The sequence below is a fragment of the Equus caballus genome, chromosome 15 (assembly GCF_041296265.1).
Source record: "Equus caballus isolate H_3958 breed thoroughbred chromosome 15, TB-T2T, whole genome shotgun sequence".
NCBI lineage: Eukaryota > Metazoa > Chordata > Mammalia > Perissodactyla > Equidae > Equus > Equus caballus.
The window spans coordinates 94,634,331-94,659,337 of record NC_091698.1 but is presented as its reverse complement, the minus strand read 5'-3'; the positions used below and the strand labels follow the sequence as shown (position 1 = coordinate 94,659,337).

Here is a 25,007-nt window from a genome sequence, read left to right as displayed (position 1 = left end):
TAGAGATGAAAGACACAATGGAAGAAGTAAAACAAAATATGGGTTCCCTGAATGCTCGAGCAGACACCATGGAGAAGCGTGTCGGCACAATCAAAGACAGACATGCTGAAATGCTCCAGATAGAGGAGGAGAAAGAACTAAGAATAAAAAGAAATGAAGAAATCTCCAAGAAATAACCGACTCAATTAGGAAACGCAACATGAGAATTATAGGTATTCCAGAAGAATAACAGAAAGAGAATGGAGTAGAAAGCTTGTTCAAAGAAAAAATAGCAGAGAACTTCCCAAACCTAGGAAGGAAATCCATGTGGAACAGGCTACCAGATCTCCTAACTACGTCAATGTAAAAAGACCTACTGCAAGGCATATAGTAGTGAAACTGGCAAAACTGAATGACAAAGAAAAAATATTAAGGACAGCAAGGAAAAAGAAAATAACCTACAAAGGAACCCCCATCAGACTTTCAGCAGATTTCTCTGCAGAAACCTTACAGGATAGGAGAGACTGGAATGACATATTTAAATCATTGAAGGACAAAAATTTTGAGCCAAGAATACTCTATCCAGCAAAAATATCCTTCAGATATGATGGAGAAATAAAAACTTTCCCAGACAGACATAAGCTAAGGGAGTTCGTAGCCACAAGACACCCCCAACAAGAAATCCTCAAGAGGGCCCACATATTTGAGAAAACAAAAAAGGTAGAAAGGGGTTACAAAGCATGGAGTAAGGAGTTAAATAGGCAGACAGAATCATAATAGGATAGCAAATACTCAAGTATAGCATTAAAGACAAAGGGAAGGAAAACACCAAAAACAAAGATAATCTTGTCATTTTAATCACAAACTCGTAACACAGAGTAAGACATGAGAAAAACAACTTAGGAGGGGAAGAGGAAAGGGACTGAATTGGTTTAGTCAAAGGAAATTAGAGGCCATCAGAAAAGGGACTATCTTATCCACGAGATCTTGAATACTAACCTCAGGGAAAGCACTAAATAAAAAAGCAGAAGAGAGACACAGATAATAAGGAGAAAATAAGGAAACACAACATAAAAAACTACATAACTCAATTGGTAGACCAAAATACACAGGCTGAGAAACAAAAGAAAGGCAGGAGAAGGAGAAAATGAGTGATAAAATGGCAGCATTAAGCTCTCATGTATCAATAATCACCCTAAACAGAAATGGATTGAATTCTCCAATAAAAAGACACAGAGTGGCAAGATGGATTAAAGAACAAGAGCCAACAATATGCTGCCTCCAAGAAACACATCTCAGCTCCAATGACAAACACAGGATCAGAGTGAAGGGATGGAAGAAGATACGCCAAGCTAATGGCAAAAAGAAGAAAGCAGGTGTGGCAATATTTGTATCAGACAAAGTAGACTTCAAGATAAGACAGGTAAAGAGAGACAAAGAGGGGCAGTATATAATGATCAAAGGGACATTCCATCAAGAAGAAAACATTTATAAATATGTATGCACCCAACACAGGAACAACAAACTACATAAAGCAACTATTAACAAACCTAAAAGAAGACATTAATAATAACACAATAATAGTAGGGGATCTCAACACTCCACTCACATCAATGGACAGATCATCCAGACAGAAAATCAACAAGGAAACAGTGGCATTAAATGAAAAGCTAGATAAGATGGACTTAGACTTATATAGAATACCCCATCCAAAAACAGCAGAATGGAAATTCTTTTCAAGTGTGCATGGAAAATTCTCAAGAATAGACCATACATTGGGAAACAAGGCAAGCCTCAATAAATTTAAGAAGGTTGAAATAATAACAAGCATCTCTTCCAATCACAATGCTATAAAGTTAGAAATTAACTACAAGAAAAAAATTGAGAAAGGACAAAGATGTGGAAACTGAACAACATGCTATTGAACAATCAATGGATCATTGAAGAAATTAAAGGAGAAATCAAAAAATATCTGCAGACAAATGAAAATGAAAACATACCATACCAACTCATATGGGATGCAGCAAAAGGCTGCATTAAGGCTGTATTAAGAGGGAAATTCATCGCAACACAGGCTCACTTTAACAAACAAGAAAAATCCCAAATAAGCAATCTCAAACTACACCTAATTGAATTAGAAAAAGAAGAACAAACAAGGGCCAAAGCCAGCAGAAGGAGAGAAATAATAAAAATCAGAGCAGAAATAAATGCTATTGAAACAAAAAAGGCAGTACAAAGGATCAATGAAACAAAGAGCTGGTTCTTTGAGAAGATAAATAAAACTGAGAAGCCCCTAGCCAGACTTACAAAGAAAAAAAGAGAGAAAGCTCAGATAAATAAAATTAGAAATGAAAGAGGAGAAATAACAATGGATACCACAGAAATACAACGGATTCTAAGAGAATACTATGAAAAACCATATGCCAACAAAATGGACAATCTAGAGGAAATGGATAAATTCTTAGACTCTTACAACCTCCCAAAGCTGAATCAAGAAGACATAGAGAATCTGAATAGGCCAATCACAAGGAAAGAGGTTGAAACAGTAACCAAAACCAGCCCAAAGAATAAAAGCCCAGGACCAGACGGCTTCCCTGGGGAATTCTACCAAACTTTCAGAGAGGATTTAACACTCATCCTTCCCAAGCTATTCGAAAAAATTAGGGAAGACGGAAGCTTCCTAACACATTCTACAAGGCCAACATCACTGATACCAAAGCCTGACAAGGACAATACAAAAAGGGAAAACTACAGGCCAGTATCACTGATGAACATAGAGCAAAAATCCTCAACAAAATATTGGCAACTAGAATACAGCAATACATCAAAAAGATCATACATCATTATTAAGTGGGATTTATTCCAGGGACACAGGGATGGTTCAACATCCACAAATCAATCAATGTCATACAGCACATTAACAAAATGAGGAATAAAAACCACAAGATCACCTCAATAGATGCAGAGAAAGCATTTGATAAGATCCAACAGCAATTAATGATAAAAATTCTTTAACAAAATGGGGATAGAAGGAAATTACCTCAACATAATTAAAGGCCATATATGACAAACCCACAGCCAACATCATACTCAATGGGGAAAAGCTGAACGCCATCCCTCTGAGAACAGCAACAAGACAAGGAGGTCCACTCTCACTACTCTTATTCAACATAGTACTGGAGGTTTTGGCCAGAGCAATTAGGCAAGAGAAAGGAATAAAAGGAATCCAAATAGGGAGGGAAGAAGTGAAACTCTGTCTGCAGACGACATGATCTTAAATAGAGAAAACCCTAAAGAATCCATAGGAAAACTATCAGAAATAATTAACAACTACAGTAAAGTTGCGGGGTACAAAACCAACTTGCAAAAATCAATCGCATTTCTGTATTCTAATAAACTTACAGAAAGCAAACTCAAGAACACAATTCCATTTACAATTGCAAAAAAAAATAAAGTATCTAGGAAAAAATTTAACTAAGGAGGCGAAAGACTTATATAATGAAAACAATAAGATATTATTGAAAGAAACAGATAATGGCATAAAGAGATGGAAAGAGATTCTACACCCATGGATTCAAAAAATAAACATAGTTAAAATGTCCATACTACCCAAAGCAATCTACAGATTCAGTGCAATCCCAATCAGAATCCCAATGACATTCTTCACGGAAATAGAATAAAGAATCCTAAAATTCGTATGGGGCAACCAAAGACCACGAATTGCTAAAGCAATACTGAGAAAAAAAAAAAGAACAAAGCTGGAGGCATCACAACCCCTGACTTCAAAATGGACTACAAAGCCACAGTGATCAAAACAGCATGGTACTGGTACAAAAACAGGCACACAGACCCACGGAACAGAACTGAAAGCCCAGAAATAAAACCACACATCTGCAGACAGCTAATCTTCGACAAAGGTGACAACAACATACAATGGGGAAAAGACAGTTTCTTCAATAAATGGTGCTGGGAAAACTGGACAGCCATATGCAAAAGAATGAAAGTAGACCATTACCTCACGCCATACACAAAAATAAATTCAAAATGGATCAAAGACTTGAAGGTATAAGTCCTGAAACTATAAACCTCCTGGAAGATAAGATAGGTAGCACACTCTTTGACACTGAGCTTAAAAGGATCTTTTCAAATACCACATCTTCTCAGACAAAGGAAACAAAAGAAAAAATAAACAAGTGGGACTTCATCCGACTAAAGAGCTTCTGCAAGGCAAAAGAAACTAGGATCAAAACCAAAAGACAACTTGCCAACTGGAGAAAATTTTTGCAAATCACATATCCAATAAGGGGTTAATCTCTATAATATATAAGGTATTCACACAACTGAACAATAAAAAAACAAACAACTCGATCAAAAAAATGGGCAGAGGATATAGACAGACATTTCTCCAAAGATGATATACAGATGGCCAATAAAGACATGAAAAGAAGTTCAACATCACTAATCATCAGGGAAATGCAAATCAAAACTATACTAAGATATCACCTGATGCCTGTTAAAGTGGCTATAATCACTAAGACTAAAAATAACAAATGTTGGAGAGGGTGTGGAGAGAAGGGAACCCTCATACACTGCTGGTGGGAATGCGAACTGGTGCAGCCACTATGGAAAACAGTGTGGAGATTCCTCAAAAAACTATAAATAGAACTACCTTATGACCCAGCTATCCCACTGCTGGGTATCTACCCAAACAACGTGAAATCAACAATCCAAAGTAACATATGTACCCCTATGTTCATCGCAGCACTATTCACAATAGCCAAGACACGGAAACTATCCAAGTGCCCATAGACTGATGATTGGATAAAGAAGATGTGGTGTGTGTGTATATATATACATACACACACACACACACACACACACACACAATGGAATACTACTCAGCCAGAAAAAAAGACAAATTCATCATTTTTGCAACAACATGGAAAGACCTGGAGGGAATTATGGTTAGCGAAATAAGCCAGACTGAGAAAGACAAACATCAAATGGTTTCACTTGTATGTGGAATAGAAACAAGCACATGGACAAGCAAAACACTTCAGTGGTCACCAGGGGAAGGGGGATGTGTGGTGGGCACAGGGGGTGAAGGGGAGCATCTATGTGGTGACAGACAAGAAATAATGTCCAACTTAAATTTCACAATGATGTAAACCATTATGAACTCAACTAAAAAATTAAAAAAGTAAAACAATTTTTAAAAATAAAAATTTTTTTTAGAAAGCTAAATACTGTTGAAAGCACTTGTGTCATTTAAAAATATATACAAAAGGGGCTAGCCCCAAGGCCAAGTTGTTAAGTTCACGCACTCCACTTCAGTGGCCCAGGGTTTCGACACTTCGGATCTCAGGCACAAACCTAGCATCGCTCTTCAAGCCATGCTGAAGCGGTGTCCCACAGAGAGGAACTAGAAAGACCTACGACTAAAATATGCAACTATGTACTGGGGGACTCTGGGAGAAGAAGAAGGAAAAAAAACGTAAAAGTAAATACAACAGATAAAGTATTGTATTTGAACTTAATTCACATTAAGTGCCCTTATTTGTGATGACTCCCCAAACAGACTGCACACTCCCGGAAGGCAGGTACTACATCTGTCCACCACCCACCAAGCACGGTACCCACCTGTACTGAAAGTTTAATGCCGTCCCCTCTAAGAACACAGAGGAAGTAAGAGATTCCTCTTTGCTGGAAACAGGGTACAATCTAAGCCAAAATTAACAGAACAAAGAGAATACTAAGAACAAAAAAGGGAAGGCAGGGCCCAGCCCATGGTGTAGTGGTTAAGTCCAGTGTGCTCCATCTTGGCAGCACAGTTTAGATCCCAGGCACAGACACAAACTACTCGTAAAGCCATGTGGTGATGGCATCCCGCAAACAAAATAGAGGAAGATTGGCACAGATGTTAGCTCAGGGCTAATCTTCCTCAAGCCAAAAAGGAGGAAGATTGGCAATGGATGTTAGCTTAGAGAGAATCTTCCTCACCAAAAAAAGAAAAGAGAAGGCAGGGAAGTGTTGGGGTGGGTGTAAGAAGAAGAGCAGAACTGGAATATGGGAAAGTCCGGGGAGGATAAAATATGTTCACTAGGCTGTGAGTTAGGATATGCGAAAAAGAAAACAGTCAAAATCAGCAGAGCTTATCCCAAAACTTCTCAATTAATTTTTGTTTCATATTACCCAATTTACCACCTCAATTTCTCTTCTTCAACAGTGCTCGCAGCATCAGGCAAAACAATGAATTTCATAGAGCCCTGAGTTTGTATATTATCAATTTATCCCAACTACACTCTGGCTGATTTATTTCACATTCATAAAATCCTTGTGGATGATAAATATCACAGGCTCACATTACTAGAGTAACCGAAAATAAATAAAAAAGTGATGAATATTTCAGCTTCTTTCATTTAAAAAAGACCATATAACGGAAAATACAAACAACCTAGCAATATTATTGTCATGCACAACAGGACACTTACACATACTCCTTGCTTTATAACAATTTTTATTCAGAAACCTTAATGCAGTCATCCATCTCCAAGTTGACTGCTATCGAGAACTGTATATGACTGCAGAACCAAGAAGCGGCCCTCCTTCTGTGGCTTGATAATATATTTACCTTTCCAAAATTTTTACTTAGAGACCACCCCCCAAAAATACCTTCATTTGCTTAGATCCTGGGCCCAAAAGTGACCGCATTAAAAGTAATAAATGTAGTCTGCTTGATGACAAATTGTTACCATGTAATAACTATTTAATGCGTGATAATTTCAAACCTATGGTCCCAAGTGAACGCCACTCACTCTCTTGAAATACTGCTAGGAAAAAAGAAATCAAATATTGACCTCTGTAATAAATCAAGACAATGGAGTAGTCAGCAAAGGATTCAAACATAAAATACACTTCTTTTAAAAGGGGAAAGAAAAATAAAACAGAAATGTGGGTGATGGACAAGAATATAAAATGCAAGAGAATAAAAGAGGCAGAGAAAAATCAAAAGAAAGAAACATAATAATTTTTCTTCTCCACTTGGAAAATGAGAATTACTTAGTCAAGGAGCCCACAGAGGGAGAGGTATCAATTAACAAGAGAGCTCTTATACTAGATGCTGTGGCTTTTACAAAGACCTACACTACACATTCTTTGTCTTCAAGTATCTGAAATTCTAATTGGAGAAATAGGACCTATTCTTCAAAATAGAAAAAGAAAATTAATGAAATGTGATACATATATATATATAAGTAGTGCCCAAAATGTGGCACAAACATAGAATAACAATTCTACATAAGAAAATGAATAGGACCCTGTTGCATGTGGCCTGAACTAGTACATTTACTATCTATGAATCACTCAGCCTCTAGTATCTCCCAAATGAATCAACATTCCTCAAAGCATAACTGATTATATTTCCTCATCTCAAAAATTTAAGCTCCCAGGGCTGTCCCTGTGGGATAGTGGTTAAGTTCAGCACCCTCCACTTTGGCAGCCCGGATTCATGGGTTCAGATCCCAGGCATGGACCCACACCACTCATCAGCCATGCTGTGGTGGTGACCTACATATAAAGTAGAGAAAAACTGGCACAGATGTTAGCTCAGGGCTAATCTTCCACAGCAAAAAATAAAAATAAAAATAAATTGAGTTCCCTAAAGAATAGGCTGTCACTTAATGCTCCCAATTATCTGACCTCAACCTGCCTTTCCAACGCCCTATCTCCCACCACGACCATCACCTCTCATCCCTTCCCACACACACTCTACAGTGTCAGTCAAGCTACACCACTTTCAATTTCCCAAAAATACACTGAGATCTCCTTCCACTTGTCACTGTTCACACTGCTACTTTGTCTGAGATGCCCATCACGGACAGATCATATCCACTCTCCAAAGCAAGTTTAAGTTAAGCCACCTGCCATACTTCCCTGATCCTTCAAGTAATAACCTCCTTTATCTGGACCCCCACATCACTATATCTGCACCCTTTTAAGGCCCTTACTTCTTTCTAGCTTGCATTCACACACACGTATACACACATATACATACACATATATAATATATACACACACATATATATGCACACAAATATTTAAAGAGAGAAAAATGTATATTAGACATTACATATGTTAGATATATAAATACATATATAATATATGTGTATATTATTTCCCATTCAAGCATATGAGATCTTGAGGTCAGGGTTGCTCTCCATCTTTACGTCTCCCACAACACATAACATGGTGTGTCACACTCAGTAAGCCACAGTAAATAAGAAAGTAATGGAAAGCAGGCCAGCTAAAGATAGAATAGACTTTCTACTTCATCAATCTTGCTAATAGAGACAATTCCTCTGACAAAACACACACACTTTTTAAGGGGCAATAGATTAAAATTTTTTTAGTGTATATATGTGCTAAGAAAGTAAGGTATTAATATCTATGCTTTAAAAAAACAAAATCAAGTTAAATAAATCAAAAAAGTCCTTAAAAGAGCAAAGAGCAAAACCTTGCTTAAATATAATGAAATGTTTCAATATAAGCCTCCCAGTACACAGTTGTATATCCTAGTTGTGAGTGCTTCTGGTTGCGCTATGTAGGACACCGTCTCAGCAGGGCCTGAGGAGTGCTGCCATGTCCACACCCAGGATCCAAACAAGCAAAACCCTGGGCTGCTGAAGCGGAGCGCGTGAACTTAACCACTCGGCCACGGGGCCAGCCCACCTTTTCTCCCCTCTTAAGAGAGATTCTTAAAAATAACTACACAGAGGGGCTGGCCCAGTAGCACAGCAGCTAAGTTCACACATTCCGCTTTGGTGACCTGGGGTTTGCCAGTTTGGATCCTGGGCGTGGCCAGACACACTGCTTGTCAAGCTATGCCATGGCAGGCGTCCCACGTACAAAGTAGAGGAAGATGGGTACGGATATTAGCTCAGGGCCAGTCTTCTTCAGCAAAAAAAGAGGAGGATTGGCAGCAGATGTTAGCTCAGGGCTAATCTTCCTCAAAAAAAAACTACAGAGAACTTCTGGAAACGAGAAATATAACAATTGAAACAAAAAACACTAGTTTAAAAGAGAGATGAGGAACAGAAGAATTAATAAAATAGAAAATATATCAGAAAAAATTAACCAGAACACAGACTTTTTTCCTAAATAGGATCACATGTATCATTAATTCACTATATTTATAATAGATCTCAAAAACGCTTCAAACTTTCTTCATTAAATATATATATTTATATAGGAAAAACTCAAATAATCTTCTACTTCTCTTTTTTAACAAAAACAAAAAGGAAAAAAGAGAGAGACTGAGAAAATTAAAAGTGAGTCCAGGAGATTCTGTATCTAGATAACAGACTTTCCAGAGAGAAAAGAGAAAACAGAGGGGAGGAAACAGCTCAGAAGTAATTTAGGGCCGGCCCGGTGGCGCAGTGGTTTAGTTCACACGTTCTGCTTCTCGGCGGCCGGTGGTTCGCCAGTTCAGATCCTGGGTGTGGACATGGCACCGTGTGGCATGCCACGCTGTGGTAGGCGTCCCACATATAAAGTAGAGGAAGATGGGCATGGATGTTAGCTCAGGGCCAGGCTTCCTCAGCAAAAAAGAGGAGGACTGGCAGTAGTTAGCTCAGGGCTAATCTTCCTCAAAAATAAAAAAAGGAGTAATTTAATGAATTTTCCAAAAAGTGAGTATCCAAATTGAAGTATCCAAAACATAAGATGGTCAAATTTGAGAACCTTGGGGGATAAAAAATAAAAGCTTGCAGAGAGAAGGGGGACAAGAAAAGAAAAAAAGAAAAAAGAAAAATGGGTTTTATACTAGAGTGACATTAGAATTCTCAAGACCAATACTAAAGCTAGAGGACAATGGAGCAATACCTTCAAAATTCTAAGGGAAAATTATTTCCAGCCTACAATTTTATCCAGGCAAATTACCAATTAAGCATGAAGACAGAATAAAGCCATTTTCAGACATACAAGGTCTCAAAAAATATGGTTCTCATGTATTCTTCCTCAGGAAGTTACAGAAGTTCACCAAAACAGTGAAATAAAGCAAAAAGAAAAATAAACATGGGATCCAAGAAATAGATGATGCAGCAAAAGAGAAATATGAAAGCAATCCTCAGGATGACAGTGAGGTGAAATTATAAGAAAACGGCTATGCAGCAGGTGCAAAGCCAAATGGGGGCAGGTCAGAAAGTTCTGAAAAATACTTCTTCAAGAAGATGAAACTTAGAGAATACCTAAGGTATATGATGTACTAAAAAAGAGATCTACACTAATGGGGATGAGTTTAGGGTTAAATCTATAGTAAGTATACTTAAAAACTTGGCAAACTAAAAAAAAATAGGATTATTAACCAGAAGAACAAATACATAAAGGTAAGAAGTCACCAGTTAGGCTTACATAGCCCACTAAGCCCTTGCAGGATTAGCTCTCACCACTCTCTCTCAGGCATTGGCTGTTACTCTACTCCTCAGTCTGCTTCAGCCAACTGGCGTCCTTGCTGTTTCGAGAAAATGCCCACTACACTCCCAAATCATTTTGCTTTGGCTATTCCCTCTTCATAAAATACTCTTTTCCCAGATATTCAAATAACTAACACCCTCATCTCGTACAGATCTTGGAGCACATACAGGTCTTCACGCAAATGTCACATTCTCAATGAGAGTAACTTGCTACCCTACTTAAAATTACAACCCACACCCTACTCTCCCACCCTGCCACTCTCTGTCCTCCAACCCATGATCAATTTTTTCCTATAGCACTTGTCAGTTCTTCAAATACTTTACGTTCATTGTTGGTTGTCTGTTACCACCTCTAGAAGTAAGTTCCATAAGGAAGATATTACCACAAGCATCTGGAACAGTACGTGGCTCAGGACAGGAAATGAATAAATGCTGTGTGAATGAATGAATAAATAAGAATGGAAAAGCAATAAGGTAACACCACAGAAGCTTCTTGTCTCACTTGTGAATAGCATCTACATAACCATAATGATATTCATCCTATAAAATTATGATATAAATTAACAGGAGAACGAGAGAAGGCTGTGTGTATACATGTGTGGTGGACTGAGAAATCTAAATAAATCCTCATCTCCCATAAAGGCATGTCAATAGGTAGCATGTAAAATGGGAAATCAAGAAGTAACAACATAGGCATTTTATTTATATATATGATAACATCCAAAGGAATCAACTAAAAGAGCTAAAAATGGTTATCTTTGGAAAGCAAGAATTGGGTGGCAGAGTCAGTTTTTCAAACTATTTAACATTTGGAACTACATGCAAATATAAGTCCTGAAAGGTAAATTACAAAGGAAAAAAAGACAAGTCATGTGCTGGGAGATGATGTTCACCATGCATGCAATCGACTCAGGATTAATATCCAGGTCACATACAGAATGTCAAGACCAAAGACCCAAAAAACGTAAGAAATGATATAAAAAAGCATTTCACAGATGACGAAGCATGAATGCCCAATAACACGAAAAACTGCTCAGGGAAATGCAAATTAAAACCACAATGAGATATTCTTTTATACCTACCAGATCAGCAAATATTTAAAAATCTGACTTCATCAAGAGTGCTCACAAGAATGTGAAACAACAGAAACTTTCATACACTGCTGACAGGACTGTAATTTGGTAGAACCACTCCGGAAAACATCTGTATTACCTAGTAAAGTTGAAGATGTACTTACCCGACAATTCAGCGACTCCACTCCTAGTTATAGATATCCTATAGAAACTCCTGAACAATGCATCAGAGGAGTGCGCAATAATTTCTGCCACAGTACTATTTTTATAATCAGAAAACTGGAAACAAACCAAATTTCCATCTACAGGAGAATGAATAAATATGCTACAATATATTCATAAAACAAAATATGCTAATAGTAGTTAAAAATGAGTGAACTGGAGAAACATGCATCCCAAAGCAATTCTTCTGAGTCTTTTGTGTGACTCCATTTACATAAAGTCAAACAGCAAAACTGAATATGAGTAAGCGGTAAAACTATAAAGAAAGCAAGAGAACGATAAACACAAAATTCAGGACAGTGGGTATCTCCAGGGGCCAGCATAGGCTCAGGGAAGAGCACAAAGGGGACTTCAGTGGGTGGGGGTATGGTGTGGCTGTGGACACGTGTTCTTTTCTAATATAAAAATTTCATAAGAATAAAATTCTGTACAAATACAAGGACAAACCTACAACTGAACAGAATACAAAATATGCATACATTTTCAGTCAAAAAGACCTAAGTACACTGAGGGTCAGAGAGTTTAAGGACTTGCCAACAGGAACAGAGTAAATCTCAAAATTCAGAACTCAAGCTAGGTTTGTCTGACTTCACAATTTGATATTCTTCCCATTTAGAGAACCAAAAAGGTAGCTTGGCTAACTTATAAAATATATGCAAATTTCATTCTCACTAACAAAATTAAAAAAAGAGAAATCACTGGGAGTAGAAAACGCTCAAGGTTCCAAGTAACCCTCAGTGGAGATGGCAAACACCTAGAGAGGTGGCATATCTGAAGAATGGGATAGGGACCGGCCCTGTGGCTGAGTGGTTAGGTTGGCCCACTCCGCTTTGGCGGCCCAGGGTTTCACTGGTTAGGATCCTGGGTGCGGACATGGCACTGCTCATCAAGCTATGCTGAGGCAGCATCCCACATGCCACAACTAGAAGGACCCACAACTAAAAATATACAACTATGTAGCGGGGAACTTTGGGGAGAAAAAGGAAAAATAAAAATAAAAAATCTTTGAAAAAAAAAGAATGGGATAGAGTTGTAGGAAGCAACTATGCAAGTATCAATGTAGCCCTAACTCACAAAAAAGGAAAGTAACTTCCACTGAGACCCTTCTATGCAAGGGCACTTTATACGCAATATTTTATGAATTCTCTCAACAATGCTAGAAGTTACATATCATACTCAATTAACAGATGAGAAAATTAAGATTCAGAGAGTTAAGAGAGAAGAAGAAATTCTTCGGTGAATATTCCCAGTGCCCCACCTGGCTCAGGGAAGTCCAGTCAGCCAGACAGATGAGCAGGAATCTTCAGAAGATGACTACAATGATACTACAGATATTTAACATAACTACACACAAGAGGAGGAAATGAAGAAGCCACAATAAAAATCAAAATGGACAATTTTTTGTCTCTGAAACTGTGGTAAGATTTCTACATCCACTTAATACTCCACCAAATATGAGAACGAATGGATGCTCACCTGTGACCAGGATGGTAAATAGCTGTGCTGATTCCATGAGGATAATGACTACTGAAGCTGAAACAGTGACTCTCTTGATAGCTCTGATTTGTTCCAACACTAAATTTAAGAAGGTAAATAAGAAATAAATACTATTAAATCACAATCACATACCACTAAATATCCACTAAAATTAAATTAAAAAGACAGACACCACCAAATATTGCTGAGGATGTAAAACAACCGGAACCCTGATAGCTTATTAGAAGGAATATGAACGATATAACCACTTTGGGAAATGGTCTGGCAGTTTCTTATAAAAATAAAGTGTATCTACCCTATGACTCAGCAACTCCACTCAAAGACATTGACCCAAGAGAAATGAAAATGCATATCCATAAAGACTTGTAAAAGAATGGTCATACCAGCTTTATTCACAATAGCCCAAAACTGGAAACTTAGGGGCTGGCCCAGTGGCACAGCGGTTAAGTTCGCACACTCCACTTCGGCAGCCCGGGGTTCGCCAGTTCAGCTCCCAGGCGTGAACCTACGCACAGCTTATCAAGCTATGCTGTGGCAGGTGTCCCACATATACAAAAATAGAGGAGGACAGGCACAGATGTTAGCTCAGGGCCAATCTTCGTCAGCAAAAAAGAGGAGGATTGGCAGCTGATAGCTCAGGGCTAATCTTACTCAAAAAAAAAAAAAACCGAAAAAACTGGAGACTTAGAGGTCCATCAACAGAAGTATGGATAAACAAATCATGAGTGCTATGGAACGAATGTTTGTTACCTCCATGGATTGAATGTGTCTCCTCAAAATTCATATGTTAAAACCCTAATGCCAATGTGATGGTATCTGGAGGTGGGGTCTTTGGGAGATATTAGGTCATAAGGATGGAGCCCTCATGAACGAGTTTAGCGCCCTTATAAGAAAAGGCCAGACAGCTAGCTAGCTCTCTTTCCACCATGTGAGGATATAAGAAGTTGGCAGTCTGCAACCCAGAAGAGGGCTCTCGCCAGAACCTGACCATGCTGGCACCCTAATCTCAGACTTCCAGCCTCCTAGAACTGCGAGAAATAAATTTCTGTTGTTGATAAACCACCCAGTTTATTACATCTGTTACAGCAACCCAGACTAAGACACATGAGATATTCATACAATGAAATACTAATCAGCAATAAAAAGGAATTAACTACTGATACATGTAAAATATGGACAAATCTCAAAATATGCTAAACAAAAGAAGACTTCAACAAAATAGCACACACTATATGAGTCCATTAATGTCAATTACTAGAACAGCCAAAACTAATCTGTGATGAAAAAAATTATAAACAGCAATTCCTCTGGGGGTGAGTGTGGACAGAGATTTACTGAGAAGAAGCATGAGGGAACTTTCTAGCACGATAGTCATTTCTGTCTCCTGATAGGGGTATGAATTGCACAAGTGTATGTATTTGTCATAACTCACTGGCTGGTATACTTAAGAACTGTGCACTGCATTGTATGCAAATTTTATCTCAAAAGAAAGAAAACTATAAGCAAATAATGAACTTTAATTAATGATATGCATGCTGAAGTATTTAAGTACTGACAAATATATTAAAAAAGGAAGACTGATTAAACGCTGGATAGAGGAACGGACAGAAATGTGATATAGCAAGAATAGTAAAACACTAATTACAGAATTTAAGTGGAGGTATGAGTGAATATACTATACAATTCTTTTAACCTTCCTATTATATTTGTAATTTTTCATAATAAAATGCTGAAGGAAAAAAAAGAAACACCAAAATCTGACACTAAACCAGAGAAATAAACATTATTTCAAATAGGACTTCCCAAATAAAGCATACTTTTACCTTACAAGGTAACTTCTAAGTTCTCCTCGGTAATTGATGACCAAGAGTTCTGCAGACCACTGCGCACTTGCTTTATATTCCAAAAATATCAAGCCAGCAATGGCATAGCTCAAATCACCTGCTAAAATAGATGCCTAGAGAAGAGGAGAGATTAAGTTACTAAAAAGAGACTAGATAGAAGTTATCATATGTATAGGTAATTGGAGGATGTCCGAGACATTGGCCTTGCCAGGTGCACTTTAAATAAGACAGCCCTGGAACTGATCTGTATCCTGAAGAAGCAAGCAAGCTATGATTAGCTCTTCTTAATGCAGCTACTAGAAAATTTTAAACCACACATGCGATCACTTATATAGCTCACATTTCTATTACACAGTGCTAGTCAAGAAAACAGTAATCCAAACTTCTTACTTTGGTTCTCCAAGACTCCACAATACGAGCTCAATGTATTTTTTCACGTTTCTCCACTCATTATGTCTGAACAAAAATCATTCTCTACATCACTGGTTCTCATCCCTAGCTTCTCATAAGAATCAGCTAAAAAACCTTGAAACAATATTAATGCCCAGGGCCCACTCAGATCAACTAAGTCAGACTCTGTGGGTGGAGCCTGGGCAATCTGGTAATTTGTTTTGTTTTTGTTTTTCTTTTCTGTATAAAGCTTCCCAGGTGATTCTAAGATGCAGCCAGAATCTGTTCTACCTGCCCCTATATTTGTTCATTTGAGGAAGGAGGATAGGAAGTAAAAAGCACTGGATTTCTAAGAGACACTAACTGGACTGCCACTGGAAAAGTCATTTCACTCCCTCTCAATTACAGTTTTCTAAACTGTAAAATGAGAGTAACATCTACCCAATCTATTCAAAGGGTATGGTGAGCATTATACAAGAATATATACCAAAGTCATTAACAAAGTACAAAGCACTACATAAATACAAGTGATTAGTATCATTCATTTTTTTCTCCACTCTCCCTTTCAATATCTAACACCTTTAGGCTAACAAATTCTAACTTCGCTTGAAGCTGTTCCTCTTGCAACAGCCCACTGACTTCTTTCCCTCACTGGAACCTTTTAGCAGCTTTCCGTACCTCGATTTAGAACTTACTTACTACCATGTTTTAATAATGGTGGATTACATCTGCATAGTGCACTAGGAAATACAAAGATAACTACTTCACATACAGATCTCTAACTAGATTCTGAGCATCTTAAGTTCACAACTTATGATTCTGATTTACATTTCTATTTCCTCTCTCATCATATTCATTCATTCAGGTACCTATACATGACAGGCATTCGAAAAAATACAGTATCAGTTGAAGGTATGTACGTACTGGGACAATAACAAAGAGTTCACTTCCCATGAGATCAAACACCCTCACAGTTCCTGTGCTTTCCGCATAGGCCAGCAGGGTACAATCATAACTCCACACGACACGCCTCCACTGGGGTTTTGGGTCTTTTGGAACTAGAATGAAAAGAAAAGAAGTGCTTCTAACAATGTATTATAAAAACAGTTAACTAAAGTACGTATTCGACTGCATTACATCATCTTCTAAGGATCTCTAATGCTTCAGTTCAATAGCAAAGAACGGTTCCTAGAAACCCATTTCAAGTAAGAGTGGGAAGTATAAACCACAGCCAGCTCTGCCCCACTTCTGTGAGAGCAGAGCCCACTGACACCAGGGGTCTGCTGAATGCTAAGCATGCCCTAGTCTGGTAAAGGCTCAGGAATCATATACTTCACAATACTTAGGAAATTAAGAGAGATCAAAGGCAAAGAGAATGGGCAGAAAATAAGTCCAATCTAATGACTTCAGCTCTCCTATAAGCAAAAAAAGAAAATTTCAACTGAGATCTTTTAAATATAGCAAATATAGATGCCAAGGAAATACAAAGCGGGATTATACTGACACAGTATTAGAAAGAGAAATACATATAGATAGATAGATAGATACACACACACATATACATGTAAGTATGTAATAATATATTAGGCAGGTGAATCAAGAACTGTTCTTAGTCAATCACACAATTATAAGACGTTAATAATCCAACACCTATATTTTTTCTTTCTTTCTTTTTCTCCCCAAATCCCCCCAGCACATAGGTGTGTATTTCTTTAGTTGCAGATCCTTCTAGTTGTGGCACATGGGAAGCCGCCTCAACGTGGCCTGACGAGCGGTGCCATGTCCGCGCCCAGGATCCGAACCAGCGAAACCCTGGGCCACGGGAAGCAGAGCATGAGAACCACTCGGCCACGGGGCCAGCCCCTGTATTTTTTTCTGTTCTGAATTTTTCAGTACTACAATAAGGAGAAAGGCTATCAGCTACAAAAGAAAAAGGGGCTGTGAAACTGTAAACTGTGTTAGGTTTGCTGGAGGTTTCTGATGTTTTGTTTGCTTCAGTTTCCCCTTATTAGAATCCCAGAACTGAAGAGACAGGTAGGAACAGTGACCTCCCTTTACCAACAAGAATTCCAAATGAGTAGGGGACTCAAGATGAAACTGTGATCAGAGCAGAACAAAGCCCAGAGCCGAAGTGTCCCACCTCGCACAGTGCGCGGCCCATCGCAGCACAGTGCCTCTCAGTCGGAGCGTGGATCCAGCCCTAGGACTGCCTCAGAAAGTTTCCAAAATTTATGGCTTTCTCTGTTCCTCCGCTAATATCCCAAGTTCAGGCTTCACCATCTCTTGCTTAGACTCTCACAACGGCCTCCTAACTAGTCTTCCTTCCTACCTTCAGGCTCTTCCCTCCTAGTCCTTCCTCAGTACTATTCAAAGACATCTTTCTAAAATAGAAAAATGCACAGATCTCATCCTGCTGCTGCTTTAAAAGCCCTGATGGTTCTCCATTTCCAACAACATCAAGTCTAAACTCCTCCAAATACATGGAAGGCTCTTCACAAATGGCTCCGTCATAGCTTTGCAGTTTCACCTCCCATCACTTCCTCCAGCACACATCTAATAACCCACCAATAAAACAACTACCTGGCAAATAAGCAAACCATGCATACTGGAGTCTGTGTGTCTTTCATACACATTGCTGCCTCTACCTAGAATGTTCATCTCCAACATTATCAAGAGGCTTCTTGTTTATTACAACACTCTGTGGTAACAAACTGTTACCTCCTCCTTCCTTGAGATTCTTCAAAACCTACTCCTCTCCTATCTCTGCCCCCAAATATGCTGCACGAAAGTCTTTCAGAGCATTCCTCACATCATATTATGTTGTTTACATGACTATTTGCCCCACAACACTCTGAGCTTCTTGGAATCAGAGACAATGTCTTATTCAACAATGCCACTCGGCCACGGGGCCAGCCCCTATATTTTTTTCTGTTCTGAATTTTTCAGTACTACAATAAGGAGAAAGGCTATCAGCTACAAAAGAAAAAGGGGCTGTGAAACTGTAAACTGTGTTAGGTTTGCTGGAGGTTTCTGATGTTTTCTGAAACAAAAAGCGATTAATGTTTCACTAATGAGTGAAGCCTGAATTTCTCAGGAAAGTCTATATTAACAGGGTAAGGTAATGGGAAGAGTTTACCATCCCTCAAGGACTACGCAACAATTAAACATGAATTATATAACATCTCTCCACCTAAAAGAGGTACTTCAGACTTCCTTCTTCTCTCTGTAATATGTGTACATATGTTCTGTAATGGGGAAAGTATACCAGATGTAATGAGTTTCACCATTCTGACTATTATCTACAGGTATAAAACATACCAAAAAATCCAAGAGAGGCCCTTGACCACAGGAGGGTCTAGTGGATTTTATTAAAGCCTAACAAGATATTTATGTACTCTGGAAAAGCGAGTTTTCAAAAATGAGAATAAAATAAAGAAAAAGATTAGTTCTCTGTCTTCAGATAGCAAAAAAAAAATCAAACTTGGAAATAAACAAAGGCACAAAATGATAAACAACACAAGAACACAAGACCCACATACACACAGATGTTATGTAACACCAGCAAGAGGACAACTTAATGCCCTGAAAAATATTCATGTGCTACAGAAACACAGCAACATTTCCCATTTTACTGTTTTCCTCTTACTTCATCTTGATAGGATAAAGAGATTTATGCACCACATTCTGTATCTGTCTGAAATAAGTTCTATCTGAAGGGGATTTGTTTTTACTATTACTTCTAGTTATAATCAGTAGCTCCAGAAAACTCAGAATGTGTTTTGACCCGGACAAAGATATGGTTTCATTACAAGATAAGATTTCACATAACAATGTGCAAATAAAGACTTTATCACTGGATTTTTCCAGCTGCCTGTGTGGTTTTGAAGAGAAATGAACAGTACAGATTTTTACAAAGCAAATGTCAATGGAGTTGTCTGAAAAGTATTCAAAAAGGCTGGTGGTAAAGTTAACCAGCAGTTTATCAACTGCCAGTTCACGGTGAAACTATTTATACCCGGTAGCGCACAGCTTGCAGCAACGGCAGCCCCTTCAACCTGCCTAGTTGCCAGGCTATTTTCCAGCTCAGAGCTTTGGTCAATGCTGTTTTCTCTGCCTGGAAGTCTTTCCCTGAACCCTTCTCTGCTCCTTTTCCCCTTTCAGGTCTCAGTTTAAATGTCACTTCTTTAGGATGTATTCTCTGATCATCCTAAGTAGCCTCAAGGCCCCATTATTCTCCACCATTCCAATGATTCCATTTCCTTGACAGTCTTATCCCACATAAGAATTACATATTTGTTTATTTATTCTCTGCCCTAGTCATTAAACTATAAGTTTCAAAATGTCAGGTGCTGTGTCCATAACTTTATCACCAGTGCCTAATACTTTGGTGGCACACAACAGGCACTCAAGTGCTAAAGGAAAACACTTTGAGCCAGTGCTCATTTATCCAAATTAGAAATGGAAATGGGAATAGACTTAAAAATTAAGAAACACAAGGTTTTATTCTCAGCTGCCATGAAACAACTGAGTGTGACCTTGGGGAGATGCCAAGGTGTAGTTTCCTCATTTGCAAAATGAAGGGTTCAATGAACAATCTCTCACATACATTCTTTCACTTTTAAATCAAGAACCAGTGAGCAAGAGCAAACTAGCAGAGCTAGAAAGACATGCAGAGAAGCTAAATATTTAAATATTTGAAATAATAGTGTCGGTAGAACGCATGAGACAAATTTTACAATCCTAGAATAAAAACAGTCTAAGAAGATAAGAAGCCATAAAATTATAAAGGGAAAAAAATGACAAATGCTGTTACCAAAAAAAAGACACTGGAAAAAAAAAGACACGGGGAAAAAGACACTGTAACAAATTTAAAAGACAAATCAACCGGGTAAAAATATTTGCAACATATATGACAAAGGGTTAATACTCACTATATAGAAATACTACAAACCAGTAAGAAAAAGTCAAGTAGTCTAAGAAGAATACAGGCAAAAGGATATGATCTAACAAGTCACAAAAAAATGAAAATACCCAGTTAACATATGTTCTGCCTAATAACCAAAGGTATGCAAATGGAAAATGAGATGCTTTTTTCCCTTTGTCTGTGAACCTCATGAATATTTTTAAAATAGGTAACACACGGTGCTGACAACGAAGAAAAGAAAAGTCTTCAATCATACCCTTTTCATGGTTGTATAAACAGGTAAAAGTTTCTGGAAGGAATTACAGCAGTAGCTATCACATTTTAAATACTACACCCAAAGACAAACAGCATGTCTCTTCCAGCGCTTAGAGGGAGAAGAGGACAAAGATGAGTAAGAGAAAGGAAGAAAACAAGCCACAGTAAACAACCTAAATTTCCATCAAGAGGGCAAGTAGACAGATAAAACGCAGTTCACCTTCTTACGATGGAATGCTGCGGCTACCTTGAAGATTGAAACACAGCTATACACAATGACTGGGAAAGACTTCATCAAGGCAGTAAGTGTGGGAGCGAGGTGGAAACCAAACTATATCGGATGATCTCGTTTTGTTAAAGAAAAACAGTCAGTCCATGTATACACAGGTTCATATAGGCATAGAAGGTTTTATATTAAATCATTAATATAAGTTCCTACATAGAACGCAAATTAAGAGAAAGGATGGACTTCTTTTTTTACTTTTTCTATGTTTGTATTGTTTGAATTCTTTGCAAGTATGTACTGCTTTTGCAATTAAAAAAAAAACAGAGTACTTAACTAGTTTCATACTAGGCCTCCCACCATAAAAGAAAAATTTGTCAAAGAACTGTTTTCATACATTACTCTACAGGCCGTGCGACATTGTGATCACCGGGAGAAGGGAAACAAATGAGATGAGGCCCAGCACCACCCTTGCTGTCTGCCAGTAAACACTTTCTGGACCACGCCTCATGAAGGACCGCAGACAGGACCCGGAAGTCTCACTGAAGTGAGGCGATAAAGATTGGTGTTTGGAGCTACTGAGCTGACTAGAATTTGCAAGGCAGCATGGCAGAGAGAAGTGAGGCTGAAAAGGAGCTTTAAAAACCTGCAGAGAGGAACCCTTCGGTCTTTGGCAGAACACAAAGCTGCACACACACGGAAAGATTTCACAATGCCAAGGAGAGGATACGTATCGGGGGGAAAAACAACTACCAGAGCTTAGAGAGGATTTGGAAATGTCTGAGTTCCACCCAGTCACAGTGGAGAGACTTCACTGAACACTCTGAGCATTAAGAGATCCCAGAAAGGCCTCACCTTAAAGTAGGACTAATCTAACCCTAAAGTAAAAGCTGTTCTAAACCATATCTTACAACACAAAAAATTAATATGATATCGTATGTCAATTATACTTCAATTCAAAAAAAAATAAGCCTTAAAAATTTAAGCTGATGCACAAAGAAATCAACTAGCCCCCAGAATAAAACTCAGTACAACTAGAGAGAAAATCAATAAGGATATAAAAATTTGAACAGCTCTGACACCCAACTCAATGTAGCTGACATTTATAAAACACTATACTCAATAACTGCACCATACCCAAGAATCAAATTCTTTTAAAAGAATCAAATTCTTTTAAATTCTTTTAATTAAATTACTTTAAAAGAATTTGATTCATGAAGACAGACCACATGCTGAACCATAAATCAAGTCTCGATAAATTTAAAAGGTTAAAATCATTAGTAAATGTTCTCTGACCACAATAGAATTAAATTAGATACCAGTAATGAAAAGATGCTTATATTAGAACAGGCTTAAAGGCTTATAGAAGAAAAGAAAAAAGGTTTAAAGTCAATGATCTAAACTTTCATCTTTCATCTGGAAAAATAAGAGCAAATTAAACCTAGTAGGAAATAATAAAGATAAAAGCAAAAATCAAAAAAAAAAATAGAAAGAGAAATCAAAATCTAAAGTTTTTTACTGAAGAATAAATTAATAAATTGATAAAACTCTGGCTGACTGATCAAGAGAAAAGAGAGAAAACACAAATTACCAACATCAAGAACAAAAGAGAGGACATCAGTACAGATCCAACAGACAGTAATAAGGGAACACTGAAGACATAATAATATTATAAACAACTTTAAGTCAACATATTCTACAACTTAGAGGAAAACTCCATGAAAAACTAAAACTGAAGCAAGAGGAAACTGAAAATTTAAAAGGCTTTATATCTATTCTAAAAACTTAATTAGGAATTAAAAACCTACTCACAAAGAAATCTCCAAATTTTACTGGTGAATTCTATCAAACATTTAAGGAAGAAATAGTTCCAATTCTACACAAACTCTTACAGAAAACAAAAAAGAAAGGAACACTTGCCAATTCATGTTTTGAGTCCAGCACTACTCCAACACCAAATCAGAAATAATTACAAAAAAAAATCTACAAACCAATATCCCCATGAACATAGACACAATAATCTGCTACCTATGTTACACAAAATTATCTGCACAAAGGCCTAATGATGGTTCTACGTTGCTTGTGGTATCAAGTAAAACAGAGACTTGCTTCCTGCTCAGAGATCAAATTTACAGGCACTTTCTAAATGATTTGGCTAATTGGGAGACCTATGTCCTAACACCAGTATGTTACCCAGTAAAAAAGAACAAAAAAGATATTTTGTAAAGTTCTTCTTAAACTTCAACCTGAAAGACTTAAAAGCCTATTCTTAAGTGAAGAAAGCATATTATAAAACATTTTACTTTCATAGAACATATCTATAATAGTTGACAGGTACTTACAGAAAAATATCTGAAAGAACAGATCATAAAAGATTAATGGTACTTATCTCTGGATGGTGTATTTATTTTTATTTTCTACTTTTTGCTCATTCTTAGTTTCTACTAAGAATGTGTATTATTGGGGTTGGCCCGGTGGCGCAGGGGTTAACTGCGCATGTTCCGCTTCAGCAGCCCGGGGTTTGTTGGTTCGGATCCCGGGTGCGGACATGGCACAACTTGGCAAGCCATGCTGTGGTAGGCCTCCCACATATAAAGTGGAGGAATATGGGCATGGATGTTAGCTCAGGGCCAGCCTTCCTCAGCAAAAAAGAGGAGGATTGGCAACAGATGTTAGCTCAGGGCTAATCTGCCTCAAAAAAAAAAAAAAAGAAAGAATGTATATTATTTTTGCAACGATAAAATTTTTTCTCTAAAGATAAAACAAAAAGGAGGCCAGCACCAGTGACCTAGTGGTTAAGTTCAACACGCTGCACTTCAGTGGCCCAGGTTCAGTTCCTGGGCGCAAAATACACCACTCATCTGTCAGTGGCCATTCTGTGATGGCAGGCTCACATACAATACAGAGGAAGATTGGCAGTAGATGTTAGCTTAGAGCAAATCTTCCTCAGCAAAAAAAATGATAATAATAATAATAAAAATACAAATACAAAAAGGGAGAAATAGTTCTCATATAATCTGAGGCTCCTGAATCACACTTCGAGAATGAAATGTCATTTCATATCTAAGTGCTTCAAATAGTCTATGCTTCCTAACCTTTTTCATGTCAAGACACACACGGAAAATCATGTTTGTATGCACCTAACAGTAAATTGATGAAGTTGCTGGAAAGCAGAGGCAACCTGTCTGAGCTCGGATTATCACAGGGCCCACCAGGCCACTGAAGGGCTGATGGGATCTCAGCACGGCTACCATAGGCAAGCTGCTACTTAGCATTAGGAAGCTCTGGTTTATAGTATCTCAAAATCAGAAATAAGAGAAAAATCTGTTGATTAACATAGTATAGCTCTAAAAAGTCTAATTCCAGGTGCTATTTTTAGGTCACTATTCAAGATAGAAAAAACAAGACCGCATTACTATTTACGGCCTGGCAAAAAAGAGCCAAAACAAGCTGCAAGCCACATTTAAAACATTCTCGAATGGCATATATTTTATAAAACAATAATTGAAAAATATCAGAGTGGAACCAAATAGCTCCTATTTCAATTTGCAGACTCTGCAATATGTAGTTTCAAAAATGCATTAACAACAATCTGGCTCCTTTTCTCCAAGCATCCACATGAAATATCATTTGGCATATGAGACTTATGCCCATAAAGATGAGTCAGATAATAAGCAAATGATCATTACCTCACATTATATGAAATGGAAAGAAGCCATTAATGCAGCATTAAGGTCATAAATTCACACATTCAGAAGCCAACAAAATAACACATTAGGTCTCAAAGCACTATTATCTCATCTATGCTGCTACATTAACTATACGCACTAAAAATGCAAACAAATATTATAATTTGTGTGAAATACAGAAGGGGTAAGTGTTCCATTTTCATGTCAACTTGTAGACTTCTCAGGTTACTTAATGCCTCAGAGCAGGTGTCCAATGTCAAAGCTAAATAGGACCCTATATGTCTGAATCGCTCCAACATTCTGAGCACACTTCAGACTTCCCAAGCCCTCACCCAAAGGGCAACACTGGGAAAGAGGCAGTTGAATATCCCCAAATTATTCTTCTGGGAACTTCTTGATCGTTTTACATTATTTAAGCCAGGTCTGGTCTACTTTAATAAGC

At 37.8% G+C, this 25,007-nt stretch overlaps 1 protein-coding gene across 1 annotated transcript in view; it reads right to left on the bottom strand.

Annotated features, from left to right (window-relative positions):
• Positions 1-25,007, bottom strand: part of NBAS (NBAS subunit of NRZ tethering complex) — a 331,876-nt gene that overhangs the window by 292,843 nt on the left and 14,026 nt on the right. Inside the window, exons 7-9 of the mRNA XM_014731302.3 lie at positions 16,399-16,532; positions 15,064-15,197; positions 13,220-13,318 (exon numbers count right to left, since the gene is read on the bottom strand). Of these exons, the coding sequence (XP_014586788.2) occupies positions 13,220-13,318; positions 15,064-15,197; positions 16,399-16,532 (367 nt within the window). The remainder of the gene's footprint in view (positions 1-13,219; positions 13,319-15,063; positions 15,198-16,398; positions 16,533-25,007) is intronic.